At 42.6% G+C, this 15,637-nt stretch overlaps 1 protein-coding gene and 1 pseudogene across 2 annotated transcripts; both read left to right on the forward strand.

Annotated features, from left to right (window-relative positions):
* Positions 1-1,118: 1,118 nt before the first annotated feature.
* Positions 1,119-3,294, forward strand: LOC119298116. 2 transcript variants are annotated; one of them, XM_037575632.1, is made up of 2 exons: positions 1,119-1,632; positions 2,987-3,294. In XM_037575632.1, exons 1-2 carry the CDS (start codon positions 1,259-1,261, stop codon positions 3,051-3,053), a joined length of 441 nt encoding a protein of 146 aa, XP_037431529.1. In that variant the 5' UTR covers positions 1,119-1,258; the 3' UTR covers positions 3,054-3,294. The 2 variants fall into 2 exon arrangements, with proteins under 2 accessions (XP_037431529.1, XP_037431528.1); XM_037575631.1 differs by having other exon boundaries at positions 1,119-1,628.
* Positions 3,295-3,546: 252 nt separating this feature from the next.
* Positions 3,547-14,372, forward strand: LOC119298117 (annotated as a pseudogene).
* Positions 14,373-15,637: the final 1,265 nt, after the last annotated feature.

A 15,637-nucleotide genomic window follows, 5' to 3' on the forward strand; every position in this document is an offset into this window, starting at 1 on the left:
ATTTTTAGCGTTGGTTTCAGGGTCTGCGGGGCTACTAGGTGGGGACAACCCACCTGGGCGCGCCAGGAGAGGGGGCGCGCCCTGGTGGGTTGTGCCCACCCAGGAGGCCCCTCTTCGGTAGGTCTTGGCTCCAGAAATTCTTATATATTATATAAAACTTCCTCGCAAAGTTTCGTTCCATTCCGAGAACTTTTATTTCTACACAAAACAACACCATGGTTGTTCTGCTGAAAACAACGTCAATCCGGGGTTAGTTTCATTCAAATAATGCAAATTAGAGTCCAAAACAAGAGGAAAAGCGTTAGGAAAAGTAGATACATTGGAGACGTATCAACTCCCCCAAGCTTAAACCTTTGCTTATCCTCAAGCAATTCAGTTGATAAACTGAAAGTGAAAAAGAAAAACTTTTACAAACTCTTTTGCTCTTGTTTGCTTAAATAAGCTTAAACAGTACCCAGGTTTTCAGCCAACATTATACCTAACCATGCCAACAATAACTCTTAAAGACTATAATGGCTCATATCAATGACATAATCAGCCAATGAGCAATAATAATGTATCTTAAACGGCAACACGTTGTCAAAACAACCATGATATAATATGAATAGTGGTATCTCGCTAGCCCATTCTGAGAGCGCAAAACATAAATGCAGAGCACCTCCAAAGTTCAAGTGGTGACTGAACATTGTAATTCATGGTAGAAAAGATCCAGTCATGATGCACCCAACATTAGCTACACACAATGCATAAATCATGACAAATGTGCTCTTCTCAGTTTCTGGAGCTTGCTTTAGAAGGTGATGACACAACATAACACTACCAGAGAAAACCCTATACATAGAAGTTTATCAGCAGCGTGGTCTAAAAAGAGGTGCTACTACTAATTAGTAGTAGCGCGGGTTTTATACCCCTCGCTAATTAGTAGTAGCGAGGGGTATAAACCCGCGTTGCTACGAAGTGGTCTCCACCATTCCCCCGGGACACGCCATAATAGTAGCGAGGGATATAAAACATGCGCTACTACTAAGTAAGTAGCTATAGCGCAGGTAAGACCCACACGCTATTACTAAGCGTGTCTGCACCATCCACCCCTGCCTGATCCACTCCCACCCCACCACTCTCTCTCTCTCATCACTAAAAAAAACTCTCTCATGAACTCACCTACTCGTCTCCCCACGATCTTCTCGCCGCCGCCATCACCCACGCCGGCCGCGCGCAACACTCCCCCAAGCTCCCATCTTCCTCCGCTCTAATCCCCATGGAAGCCACCGCCTCCGCCTCCCTCGCGCGGACCCTCGCCTCCTCGCCGCTCCCCCGCGGCCCCCGCCGTGGCCGAGTGCGCGTGGTCGTGGCGCCGGACCGGCGGAGGAGGGGTAGGGCAGTGCTCACCTCGGCGGCCTCGACGGGCAACTACATGGTGCCACCTTCCTCCAAGACCAGCCACCTCGTGCTGCGGTTGTTGGCAGTGGCACAGCGAGTCTCCCAACTCACCACCACCGCTGCTTGCCGTCCGTCCCTCCTCCCGTCTATGGCGGCGGCAACCTCGGACGTCAGCAGGCTCAATGCGGCGGCGGGCAACAACGACGACGTCGGCCTCCAAGACCCCATCCCGGCCTCTGTTGGAATATGTAGGTACCCACTCCTTCCCCTTCCCCTTCACTTGCTGCTCGCTCTCTTCAAATCTGTTTCTGCATCCTCTGTTAGAACTTGTTTTTCTCTGTTTTTTCGAGATGTGCTAGTCTGTATGAATGTATAATTGGTACGTAGCTCAAAACGAAACATGCAAATGGTTCAATACATTTACGGGCAGCACCGGGATGGCATGGTTGAACGCAAAAAGAAAATGCCATGACTGACGAAACTGAAAAATTAAAGACTTCCTTCCTCGTCCTGGGTGAAAACCATGTGACTGCTTGCACGATGCATCAAACGTAGTATCTGAAACAATATTGTCCTCCTGCCTGTCTGCCTGCAAGTGGACGTTTTGTAATGGCACTACACACCGTCTCAGACGGCTGTCGCCGGTGGCGAGGTTAAATATTCTTCTTGTGAGCATCCAGCTAAAATGTATTTCAGAACATTTTGAGTGGAAGAGAAGAGAATTAGGGCATTAGATTCAATTGCAAATATGCTGAATGCAAGTGGATGGAACGTCAATGTTACCCCTAAGAGGAAACAAATGATGCAATGGATTCACTGCACAACTTGTGAATAAGTGCCACCAACTGGGTGATGATGCTGATGGCAAGGCATTGGTAACACGCTTGTAAATGTCAAGGCCGTGAACCCCGTGTCATGACTGACGAAAATGAAAAACGAATCACTTTCCCACCTTGTATTGGGTCACTACTCACGTGATGCACCAGACGTGCCTGCAAGTCGGCGTTTTGTAATGCCAGTGCATGATGTCTCAAATGCCTGCAAGTGGGTGTTTTTAAAGCCTGCATCGCTAATTGATTTTAATTTCGACCACAGGCTATAGACAGACGGCTGGTCTGAAGTTTGAACTAAATCCCCATGGAACTTGGCAGCTGGGAGACGAGTAGGATCCTTTCCTTTAGGACACTTGGGGCCTAGTGGTTAACTGCTTGCTCCGTCGACCGATGCTATGTTCGATGCGGCACCGTCATCGTAAACCATCCATCCATTACCAGCAGACCATGGGCAATTTACAATTGATCTTGACCGTCTTTTCACCAGTTAATCAATATTGCCCTGCACTACTTCACTCTGTTAAATTGTTCTGACCGAGCGGCCTTGACATCTTTATCCGTCTGCCAGCGCAACTTCACATTGAGATTCCGTGTAGCCGTCGCATAAGTTCAGATAAATCTATGGACAGCACAACAGTGCTTTGCTAGTACCTTAGGCCATGTACTTATCGAGAGGTTCATGTGGCAACTGAAATGGCTCCCTATGTATGATCGTAACCTCACGCATTCTCCTCTCCTGATTACTGATGGATTTACATTCCTTTGTCTGTCAGGTACCATGCCAACCGGATGCTCAGCTTCTACGCCCTCGGTGAGCTTCCCCCATTTGCTGAATTCTAAAACTGCTCAAATATGGTTTGTGATCCGAGTGGGTCGATTGATTTGATGTTAATTTCTTTGCTTCACTCTGTTTATTTATGGCTACTACTTGTTCTGAGTCGTGCATCTACACTTGGTGTGACTGATGTGTACATGATCCCAAGCGTGCTGTAGTTTAGCATGGATTGATGATCTCGTATTGGAGAGTTCAAGGGCACATAGGCAGTGTGCCCTTGTATATCTATCTGAGCAGTTGATTTCACCTGTAGTGCTTCTACTTGAAATGTGATGATCCACGTGCTAACTGTTTGCTCTTTGTGGTATTCTTGGATTTTGCCCTGTTTCTGGTTAAGATAATATGTTAAATGCAGAATTATCGATCTTCCTTAGTGGATGTCCATGGTTTGATCATGTGTCGGTTCCTATCAATGCAAGTGTTGAGCTACGTTCCATTTTTACTATTCAGTGTGATAGTTCTTTCACTTTACTACGTTCCCTCTTAAGGCGGGCCACCTTTTACACTAATAATGAGTTTGTTGCGCATTAATTTAGAAAATGGTGATGTATGGCCTGGTTGAGCTCAAGGTTAATGGAGACAGCAATTGTCAGGTCTACCTACCGGATTCAGTTTTCTGTTTACTTTTTGAGAATAGTATATTTAGTATCATTAGTACAGACCTTCTCTACAAGTACTTATCTCTTTCTAGATCATCCTTTTAAGTAGTTTCAGATATTGGCTGATCAATTTTACCGAACTCCTGAACACCATAGATTTATGCAGCAACAAGTGGTCAATCAGGTTAGTATTGTGAATTCAGGCATTCCATCCCTGATAACCCACAAGTATAGGGGATCGCAACAGTTTTCGAGGGTAGAGTATTCAACCCAAATTTATTGATTCGACACAAGGGGAGCCAAAGAATATTCTCAAGTATTAGCAGCTGAGTTGTCAATTCAACCACACCTGGAAACTTAATATCTGCAGCAAAGTGTTTAGTAGCAAAGTAATATGATAGTGGTGGTAACGGTAGCAAAAGGTAACAGTAGTAAAAATAATGTTTTTGGTATTTTGTAGTGATGATAGCAATAGCAACGGAAAAGTAAATAAGCGAAGAACAATATATGGAAAGCTCGTAGGCAATGGATCGGTGATGGAGAATTATGCCGGATGCGGTTCATCATGTAATAGTCATAACCTAGGGTGACACAAAACTAGCTCCAGTTCATTGATATAATGTAGGCATGTATTCCGAACATAGTCATACGTGCTTATGGAAAAGAACTTGCATGACATCTTTTGTCCTACCCTCCCGTGGCAGCGGGGTCCTATTGGAAACTACGGTATATTAAGGCCTCCTTTTAATAGAGTACCGGAACAAAGCATTAACACATAGTGAATACATGAACTTCTCAAACTACGGTCATCATCGGTAAGTATCCCGATTATTGTCACTTCGGGGTTAACGGATCATAACACATAATAGGTGACTATAGACTTGCAAGATAGGATCAAGAACACTCATATATTGATGAAAACATAATAGGTTCAGATCTGAAATCATGTCACTCGGGCCCTAGTGACAAGCATTACGCATAGCAAAGTCATAGCAACATCAATCTCAGAACATAGTGGATACTAGTGATCAAACCCTAACAAAACTAACTCGATTAGATGATAGATCCCATCCAACCCATCACCATCCAGCAAGCCTACGATGGAATTACTCACGCACAACGGTGAGCATCATGAAATTGGTGATGGAGGATGGTTGATGATGACGATGGCGACGGATTCCCCTCTCTGGAGCCCCAAACGGACTCCAGATCAGCCCTCCCGAGAGGTTTTAGGGCTTGGCGGCGGCTCCGTATCGTAAAATGTGATGATTTCTTCTCTCTGATTTTTTTCTCCCCGAAACTCAATATATGGAGGTGGAGTTGGAGTCGGAGAGGCAACAGGGGGCCCACGAGGTAGGGGGGTGCGCCCTAGGGGGGCAGGCGCGCCCCCACCCTCGTGGCAAGGTGGTGGCCCCCCTGGCCTTCATCTTTGGCAGGTATTTTTCTTATTTTCTGAAAAGTGTCTCCGTGAAGTTTCAGGTCATTCTGAGAATGTTTGCTCCAGCACATAAATAACACCATGGTAATTCTGCTGAAAACAACGTCAGTCCGGGTTAGTTCCATTCAAATCATGCAAGTTAGAGTCCAAAACAACAGCAAAAGTGTTTGGAGAAGTAGATACATTGGAGACGTATCAACTCCCCCAAGCTTAAACCTTTGCTTGTCCTCAAGCAATTCAGTTGACAAACTGAAAGTGACAAAGAAAAACTTTAACAAGCTCTGTTTGCTCTTGTTGTTTGTAAATATGTAAAGCCAGCATTCAAGTTTTCAGCAAAGATTATAACTAACCACATTCGCAATAACGCATAGGTCTCAAGTTTACTCATATCAATAGCATAATCAACTAGCGAGCCATAATAATAAATCTCGGATGACAACACTTTCTCAAAACAATCATAATATGATATAACAGGATGGTATCTCACTAGCCCTTTCTGAGACCGCAAAACATAAATGCAGAGCATCTTTAAAGACCAAGGACTGACTAGACATTGTAATTCATGGTAAAAGAGATCCAGTCAAGTCATACTCAATGTAAACTAACAGTAATGAATGCAAATGACTGCGGTGCTCTCCAACTGGTGCTTTTTAATAAGAGGATGATGACTTAACATAAAAGTAAATAGATAGGCCCTTCGCAGAGGAAAGTAGGGATTTGTAGAGGTGCCAGAGCTCGATTTTGAAACAGACGTGAATAATATTTTGAGCGGTATACTTTCATTGTCAACATAACAACCAATAGATGGCGATATCTTCCATGGTACAAACATTATAGGTGGTTCCCAAACAGAATGGTAAAGTTTATACTCCCCCTTCCACCAACAAGCATCAATCCATGGCTTGCTCGAAACAATGAGTGCCTCCAACTAACAAGAGTCCTAGGGGGAGTTTTGTTTGCAATTATTTTGATTTAGTTTGCATAAAGCATGGGACTGGGCATCCCGGTGACCAGCCATTTATCTCGTGAGTGAGGAGCGGAGTCCACTCCTCTTGAGAATAACCCACCTAACATGGAAGATACAGACATCCCTAGTTGATACATGAGCTATTCGAGCATACAAAACATGATATTTATTTGAAGGTTTAGAGTTTGGCACATACAAAACGGCAGGTAGATACCGTATATAGGTAGGTATAGTGGACTCATGTGGAATAACTTTGGGGTTTAAAGGATTTGGATGCACAAGCAGTATTCCCGCTTAGTACAGGTGAAGGCTAGCAAAAGACTGGGAAGCGACCAGCTAGAGAGCGACAACAGTCATGAACATGCATTAAAATTAATCAACACCGAATGCAAGCATGGGTAGGATATAATCCACCATGAACATAAATATCGTGAAGGCTATGTTGATTTTGTTTCAACTACAAGCGTGAACACGTGCCAAGTCAAGTCACTTAAATCATTCAGAGGAGGATACCACCCTATCATACCACATCATAACCATTTTAATAGCATGTTGGCAAGCAAGGTAAACCATTATAACTCATAGCTGATCGAGCATGGTATAAGAAACTATGATCTCTAGTTGTCATTGCAAACATGTTTATTCATAATAGGCTGAATCAGGAACGATGAACTAATCATATTTACAAAAATAAAAGAGGTTGAGTTCATACCAGCTTTTCTCATCTTAGTCAGTTCATCATATATCATCATAATTGCCCTTCACTTGCACGACCGAACGATGTGAATAATAATAATAGTGCACGTGCATTGGACTAAGCTGGAATCTGCAAGCATTCAATAAACAGGAGAAGACAAGGCAATATGGGCTCTTTTGTCAGATCAACAATAATGCATATAAGAGCCTCTTCAACAATTTAATTATGGTCTTCTCCTATCGACCCCCAAGGAAAAGAAAAGAAATAAAACTATTTACACGGGAAAGCTCCCAACAAGCAAAAGAAGAACATGAAATCTTTTTGGGTTTTCTTTTTAATTACTACTGCAAGCATGGAAAGCAAACTAATTAAAAGCTACAACTATTTTTTTGGTTTTTCTGAAGATTTATTAAGCACACAAGAAGAAAGCATAAAAAAGGAAAATAAACTAGCATGGATGATACAATGAAAAAGTATGAGCACCGACATCTAGCAATGAGTGTGAACATAAATGTAATGTCGGTGGGAAATACATACTCCCCCAAGCTTAGGCTTTTGGCCTAAGTTGGTCTATGGCCACGGCTGGCCTGGCAGATATCCATAATAATAGTTGGGGTCGTACTGTGATGAGGAAGAGGAAGGCTCCGATTGCCACTAGCTGGCAATCATCTCCGGATCCCACTGATAATTAGACTGTCGTGAGGGATCAAATTGTGGTTCCGGCTCTGGCTCCTCAGCTGGTGCAGGGTTCCGGTAGGCGTGAATAGCCGTCAACGGAACAAGGTACGTGCCTACAGTCAAATCAAAAAAAGAAGGAGCAGGCAAGGTAATAGTCTCAGGATGATGTTTATTAAAGAACAATTGATATTTAAGCTCTACTGCCCTATTCTTAATAATAAAATTATGTGCTGCCATACTTCTATAATCTAGATAAACATGAGGCAACACTTTTTCTTCCTTCTCAGCATGCCTAATAGGTATGTTAAAATGTGCAGCTAGGCGTGTAGCATAGATGCCTCCAAAGATGGGGCTTTTGGTACGGTTCAGACTCAACCGTTTGGCAATAATGCCGCCCATACTAAAAGAGTTATCACTGTATAAACCGTGGTGTAAAATAATAATATCAGGGATACTCAGGTTTCCATAGTTTCCGCGACCGATTAAGCAACGACTAGCAAATAATGCAAAGTAACGTAAAACAGGAAAATGTATGCTAGTGATTCGTGCATCGGAAACTTTCCTAGTTTCCCCTACAGTGATAGTATCAATAAAACCCTCCACATCATCATGATGTGGTTCTTCTGTCTTGCCCTTAAAAGGGACTAGACAAATCCGACAAAAATCATAAAGTGACATCTCCTTCCACCATAGGTGGTGAGTTCGTAGAATGGAAATGGAAGTTTTGCACAAAGGTATTTGTGAGCAAGAGATACTGATCGCATTGGTCGTGAAGGAAAGTGGTAAGGCCTGCGGTCTGAGCCAACTCATGAAAATCTTCATAAATCCCGGCTGCTCTCAAGAAATCCTTGGAAGGCCATTCACACGCCCGAACCTCCGCGGTGCGCGGCAAATTATACTTAGGCTTCGGTGCCTTTTCCTTCGAGCTTTGGCTCGATGAGCCCCTCAATAGTCTCCTCATCATTTTTTAAAAAATTCTGAAATTTTTAGTAACTCCAAAATTAAAGTAAACCAAACTTAATAATATTGATAGCAACTACTCCTACAAGTGCCTAGGGCCTATATCATGCATCAAAACTACTTTTGACCATATAAATTTGACATGCAAACTCAAGAACAAGGTCACCTAAGCAGCAAAAATTTGCAATGAATAAAGCACTAGAACAAAAACTAATTAGACCAATGGAGGAGTCACATACCAAGGAACAATCTCCCCAAGCAGTTTTGTGAGAGGTGCTTTGAGCAAGGAGATCGAAAATGGCACCAAAATGAGCTAGCACTCGTGCTTGAGCTGGATATTCGTGTTTGGGGGAGGAAGATGAAGTGTGTGGGTGAAAGGATAAGTGGAGGAGGGCCACCGTGGGCCCACGAGGCAGGGGGCGCGCCATCCACCCTCGTGGGCAGGTGGCTGGCCCCCTGGTGTGTTCTCAGTTCCATAAATCCCCAAATATTCTAGAAACAATCATATTTAATTTTCAGCGCATTTGGAGAACTTTTATTTTCGAGGTATTTTTGTATTGCACAAATAATCAGATAACAGACAGACAAATATTTATTTTTATTTTATTTAATATAAATAATAGAAAGTAAAAGTGGGATACAGAAGGTTGTGCCTTCTAGTTTCATCCATCTCATGATCATCAAAAGGGATCCTCTAACAAGGTTGATCAAGTCTTGTTAATGAACTCATTCCGAATAACATGGAACCGGAGAAATTTCGAATAACACTATGTTACCTCAATGGGGATATGCACATCCTCAATAATAAGAATATCATATTTCTTCTTGACAGTGGGAAGAGGGAAATTCAAAACCTCCAAATATAATTGATGGAATTTTTCCAATAGAGTTGATACTATGAACTTGAGGTTGTTTCCTCGGAAAGTGTACCGTATGCTCATTACCATTAACATGAAAAGTGAGAATGCCTTTAGTGCAATCAATAATAGCCCCTACAGTATTCAAAAAGGGTCTTCCAAGAATAATATACATACTATCGTCCTCGGGAATATCAAGAATAACAAAGTCCGTTAAAATAGTAACATTTGCAACTACAACAGGCACATACTCACAAATACCGACAGGTATAGCAGTTGATTTATCAGCCATTTGCAAAGATATTTCAGTAGGTGTCAACTTATTCAAATCAAGTCTACGATATAAAGAGAGAGGCATAACACTAACACCGGCTCCAAGATCACATAAAGCAGTTTTAACATAGTTTCTTTTAATGGAGCATGGTATAGTGGGTACTCCTGGATCTCCAAGTTTCTTTGGTATTCCACCCTTAAAAGTATAATTAGCAAGCATGGTGGAAATTTTAGCTTCGGGTATATTTATTTTATTTGTAATTATATCTTTCATGTACTTATCATAAGGATTGGTTTTGAGCATATCAGTTAATCGCATACGCAAAAAGATAGGTCTAATCATTTCAGCAAAGCGCTCAAAATCCTCATCATCCTTTTTCTTGGATGGTTTGAGAGGAAAGGGCATGGGTTTCTGAACCCAAGGCTCTCTTTCGTTACCATGTTTCCTAGCAAGGTCTTTCTTATTATAACGTTGATTCTTTGATTGTGGGTTATCAAGATCAACATCAGGTTCAATTTCTATATTATTATCATTACTAGGTTGAGCATCATCATGAACATTATCACTAGTTTCAGGTTCATTACCAGATTGTGTTTCAGCATCATAAATAGAGATATCATTTGGATTCTCAGGTGTTTCAATAATAGGATCACTAGAAGCATGCAAAGTCCTATCATTTTTCGTTTTCTTCTTTTTAGAAGAACTAGGTACATTTATATTATTTCTCTGAGAATCTTGCTCAATTCTCTTAGGGTGGCCTTCAGGATACAAAGGTTCTTGAGTCATTCTACCAGTTCTAGTAGCCACTCTAACAGCATTATCATTATCTTTACTATTCAATTCATTGAGAAAATCATTTTGAGCTTTAAGTACTTGTTCTACTTGAGTGGTAACCATAGAAACATGTTTACTGATAAGTTTAAGTTGACCTTTGACATTAGCCATATAATCACCCAAGTGTCCAAGCATATTTGAATTGTATTTTAATTGTTTACCAAAATAAGCATTAAAATCTTCTTGCTTAGCCATAAATTTATCAAACTCATCTAAGCATGGGCTAGCAATTTTAGTAAATGGGATTATAGCTTTATCATATCTATAGAGAGAATTTACCTTTACTACCTGTGCCGGGTTATCAAGACCATGAGTTTCTTCAATAGGTAAAGGATTAAGATTATATGTTTCTTCAACAGGCGGCAGATTAAGACATTGTATTTCTTAACATTTTCAGCTTTAATACCCTTTTCTTTCATAGATTTCTTTGCCTCTTGCATATCTTCAGGACTGAGAAATAGAATACCCCTCTTCTTCGGAGTTGGTTTAGGAATAGGCTCAGGAATTGGCTCCGGAGGTGTCCAATTATTTTCATTTGTCAACATATTATTCAATAGAATTTCAGCTTCATCTGGTGTTCTTTCCCTGAAAACAGAACCAGCACAACTATCCAGGTAATCTCTGGAGGCATCGGTTAGTCCATTATAAAAGATATCAAGTATTTCATTTTTCTTAAGAGAATGATCAGGCAAAGCATTAAGTAATTGGAGAAGCCTCCCCCAAGCTTGTGGGAGACTCTCTTCTTCAATTTGCACTAAATTATATATATCCCTTAAAGCAGCTTGTTTCTTATGAGCAGGGAAATATTTAGCAGAGAAGTAATAAATCATATCCTGGGGACTACGCACACAACCAGGATCAAGAGAATTAAACCATATCTTAGCATCACCCTTTAATGAGCACAGAAATATTTTAAGGATATAAAAGTAGCAAGTTCTCTCATCTTTAGTGAACAGGGTAGCTATATCATTCAGTTTAGTAAGATGTGCCACAACAGTTTCAGATTCATAACCATGAAAATGATCAAATTCAACCAAAGTAATTATATCAGGATCAACAGAGAATTCATAAACCTTATCAGTAACAAAGATAGGCGAAGTAGAAAAAGCAGGGTCAGGTTTCATTCTAGCATTTAGAGATTGCTTGCTCCATTTAGCTAATAATTTTTTAGTTCAGTTCTATTACTGCAAGCTAAAATAGCTAAAGAAGCATCTTGATCAAAAACATAACCCTTAGGAATGGCAAGTGGTTCTTCATCATCACTTTCATCAGTATCATCAGATTCAATATTTTCAATTTCTCTAGCCCTAGCAAGCTGTTCATCAAGAAAAGCACTAAGTGGCATAGTAGTATTAGGCATAGAGGTAGTTTCATCATAAGTATCATGCATAGCAGAAGTGACATCATCAATAACATGCGACATATCAGAACGAATAGCAGAAGCAGGTGTAGGTGTCGCAAGCTTACTCAAAACAGAAGGTGAATCAAGTGTAGAGCTAGATGGCAGTTCCTTACCTCCCCTCGTAGTTGAGGGATAGATCTTGGTTTTTGGATCTCTCAAGTTCTTCATAATGATAAGCAGATATATATCCCAAGTGACTCAAGAATAGAGCTATGCTCCCCGGCAACGGCGCCAGAAAATAGTCTTGATAACCCACAAGTATAGGGGATCGCAATAGTTTTCGAGGGTAGAGTATTCAACCCAAATTTATTGATTCGACACAAGGGGAGCCAAAGAATATTCTCAAGTATTAGCAGCTGAGTTGTCAATTCAACCACACCTGGAAACTTAATATCTGCAGCAAAGTGTTTAGTAGCAAAGTAATATGATAGTGGTGGTAACGGTAGCAAAAGGTAACAGTAGTAAAAATAATGTTTTTGGTATTTTGTAGTGATGATGGCAATAGAAACGGAAAAGTAAATAAGTGAAGAACAATATATGGAAAGCTCGTAGGCAATGGATCGGTGATGGAGAATTATGCCGGATGCGGTTCATCTTGTAACAGTCATAACCTAGGGTGACACAGAACTAGCTCCAGTTCATTGATATAATGTAGGCATGTATTCCGAACATAGTCATACGTGCTTATGGAAAAGAACTTGCATGCCATCTTTTGTCCTACCCTCCCGTGGCAGCGGGGTCCTTACGGAAACTAAGGGATATTAAGGCCTCCTTTTAATAGAGAACCGGAACAAAACATTAACACACAGTGAACACATGAACTCCTCAAACTACGGTCATCACCGGTGAGTATCCCGATTATTGTCACTTTGGGGTTAACGGATCATAACACATAATAGGTGACTATAGACTTGAAAGATAGGTTCAAGAACACTCATATATTGATGAAAACATAATAGGTTCAGATCTTAAATCATGGCACTCGGGCCCTAGTGACAAGCATTAAGCATAGCAAAGTCATAGCAACATCAATCTCAGAACATAGTGGACACTAGGGATCAAACCCTAACAAAACTAACTCGATTACATGATAGATCCCATCCAACCCATCACCGTCCAGCAAGCCTACAATGGAATTACTCATGCACGGCGGTGAGCATCATGAAATTGGTGATGGAGGATGGTTGATGATGACGATGGCGATGGATTCCCCTCTCGGGAGCCCCGAACGGACTCCAGATCAGCCCTCCGAGAGGTTTTAGGGCTTGGCGGAGGCTCCATATCGTAAAACGCGATGATTTCTTCTCTCTGATTTTCTCTCCCCGAAACTCAATATATGGAGGTGGAGGTGGAGTTAGAGAGGCAATAGGGGGCCCACGAGGTAGGGGGCGCGCCCCCACCCTCGTGGCAAGGTGGTGGGCCCCCTGGCCTTCATCTTTGGCAGGTATTTTTCTTATTTTCTGAAAAGTGTCTCCGTGAAGTTTCAGGTCATTCCGAGAACGTTTGCTCCTGCACATAAATAACACCATGGTAATTCTGCTGAAAACAGCGTCAGTCCGGGTTAGTTCCATTCAAATCATGCAAGTTAGAGTCCAAAACAAGGGCAAAAGTGTTTGTAAAAGTAGATACGTTGGAGACGTATCAATCCCCTATCATAGTAAATTCAGTGTTATTTTAACACTGAGCCTCTTGCATAAACACCGGTGCAGCACAGCCGTATGTACAAGAAGCAGAGCGCATCAGTTCATGCTCGAGCCCCGAAGAAGGTAGCAATGTTTGGGTTTTCCTCAAGGATGTCAGACACTTTTTATAGTATGTTAAATGCAGATAATGTTGTTGATTTATGAGAATTATTTATTTACCTAGTGGATCCCCAATTGTATATCCATCCCTATCAATGCAAAGCTGAGCCATGTTCCACTTTTACTGCTCTACATTATATTTTCACTACCTGAAGGGGTTAGTATGCTCCTTGTCTTTTTCACTGATTGTCTTTTTCATCAACATGCGTCGCATTATTTTTCCATGTCAATCTTCTGAAGAATCTGAAGTTTCTGAACCTCTGTTGGTAATGCTGCAGGGTTCTGGTGGCGATGCCGACGGTCGTCGAGAGGTTCGTGGACTGGACGGTGTTGTGTCTGCCGATGTACGGAGAGGTGAAGCTGCTGCTCGTCATCTACCTTTGGCACCGCAACACATGGGTAAGCAGTCGATCAGACACCCCGAGCCCGAGAGATGATCAACATTTCAGATAGACTTGATTCGGTATGTGGCCAATTCTGAATCTGAATCTTAATGGTGTTCGGATTTCAGGGTGCGGGGCACATGTATGATGGCTTCCTCCATCCGCTAGTGGCATGGCACGAGGCCGACATCGACCAGGGCCTTCTTGATCTGAGGGCTAGGGAGAGGGACGTGACAGCATCACAACTCAAGGCGGCGGCTGCCATCGGTCAAGTGTTTCGTCACAACTGCAGGCCACGAGATCAGGCCGGGAAGGCGCCACGCATTGACGAGTGAGCCAATTTTTGGATTGGACCATAACAATGTGTCTCAGTCTCTGACGTCTAGAAGTAGTGGTAAACTTTTGAATTTCCATGGCAAGAACCACTTACGTAGGTAGCTGACACGTACAACACTGTGTTTACACTCTTACTTATGTAAAAGATATGAATTACACATGAGTTTCCTCTACAATGAGGAACTGTGATAGTAGATACGGCAATTGTGTGATAGAATGGAATTGATTGATTTTTTTAATTTCTAATAAGATAGTAGTAGTGTGGGAAAAAACTGCTCGCTACTAGTATTTAGGATACTAGTAGCGTTGGTAGTATGGGCACGCTACTACTATTTCGTGAGTAGTAGCGCGGGTACGAAATAGTAGTAGCATGGGTGGCACACGCTGAGGGAGTCCTGGACTAAGGGGTCCTCGGGCGTCTGGCCTGTTAGCCATGGGCGGGACTGATCGGCTATGAAGATACGAAGACCAAAGACTGCACCCGTGTCCGGATGGGACTTCCCTTGGCGTGGAAGGCAAGCTTGGCGGCCAACTATGTAGATTCCTTTCTCTGTAGCCGACCTTGTGTAACCCTAGATCCCTCCCGTGGCTATATAAACCGGAGGGCTAGGTCCGTAGATAGGCCGAATACTCATTACCATAGTCATACAGGCTAGACTTCTAGGGTTTAGCCATTACGATCTCATGGTAGATCAACTCTTGTAATACTCATATCTATCAAGATCAATCAAGCAGGAAGTAGGGTATTACCTCCATAGAGAGGGCCTGAACCTGGGTAACATCGTGTCCCCTGTCTCCTGTTACCATCGACCTTAGACGCACAGTTCGGGAGCCCCTACCCGAGATTCGCCGGTTTTGACACCGACACTGGTGCTTTCATTGAGAGTTCCGCTGTGCCGTCTACAACAGGATCGATGACTCGCCTCGTCCTTAAAGACAATATCACTACCGGAGGAGAACTGGCCCCAGGCCAAACCCTCCGGTTGGGCAGCTTTACTATGACCGCCCGTTCGGCCATTAAGCTGACGATGACCTCCCGGGCCATTGAAAATCCTCTTCGTATCGACCCCAAACACTCCAAGCAGATGGATCTAGCGGAGTTTTCGTCTTTAAACGAGCTCCTTGATCGTATTGCCGCCCTGGGAATCGCCACAGATTACGATCGGATCGTGCTCAAACCCGACCAAAGAGAAATCAAATCTCCGTCGATCACCCACCAGATAGCGGTAGTTAGGGAGCAAGACGGCGACTCTTCCCCTATACTGAAGACGGACTACGTACGGATCGCCGACCCTGCAGAGCCAGATACCCACCCGCAAAAGGAGGTGACCGTCCTTACGAACATAGAATCGGATGGCAGGC

Source organism: Triticum dicoccoides, chromosome 5A, assembly GCF_002162155.2.
Source record: "Triticum dicoccoides isolate Atlit2015 ecotype Zavitan chromosome 5A, WEW_v2.0, whole genome shotgun sequence".
NCBI classification, from domain to species: domain Eukaryota; kingdom Viridiplantae; phylum Streptophyta; class Magnoliopsida; order Poales; family Poaceae; genus Triticum; species Triticum dicoccoides.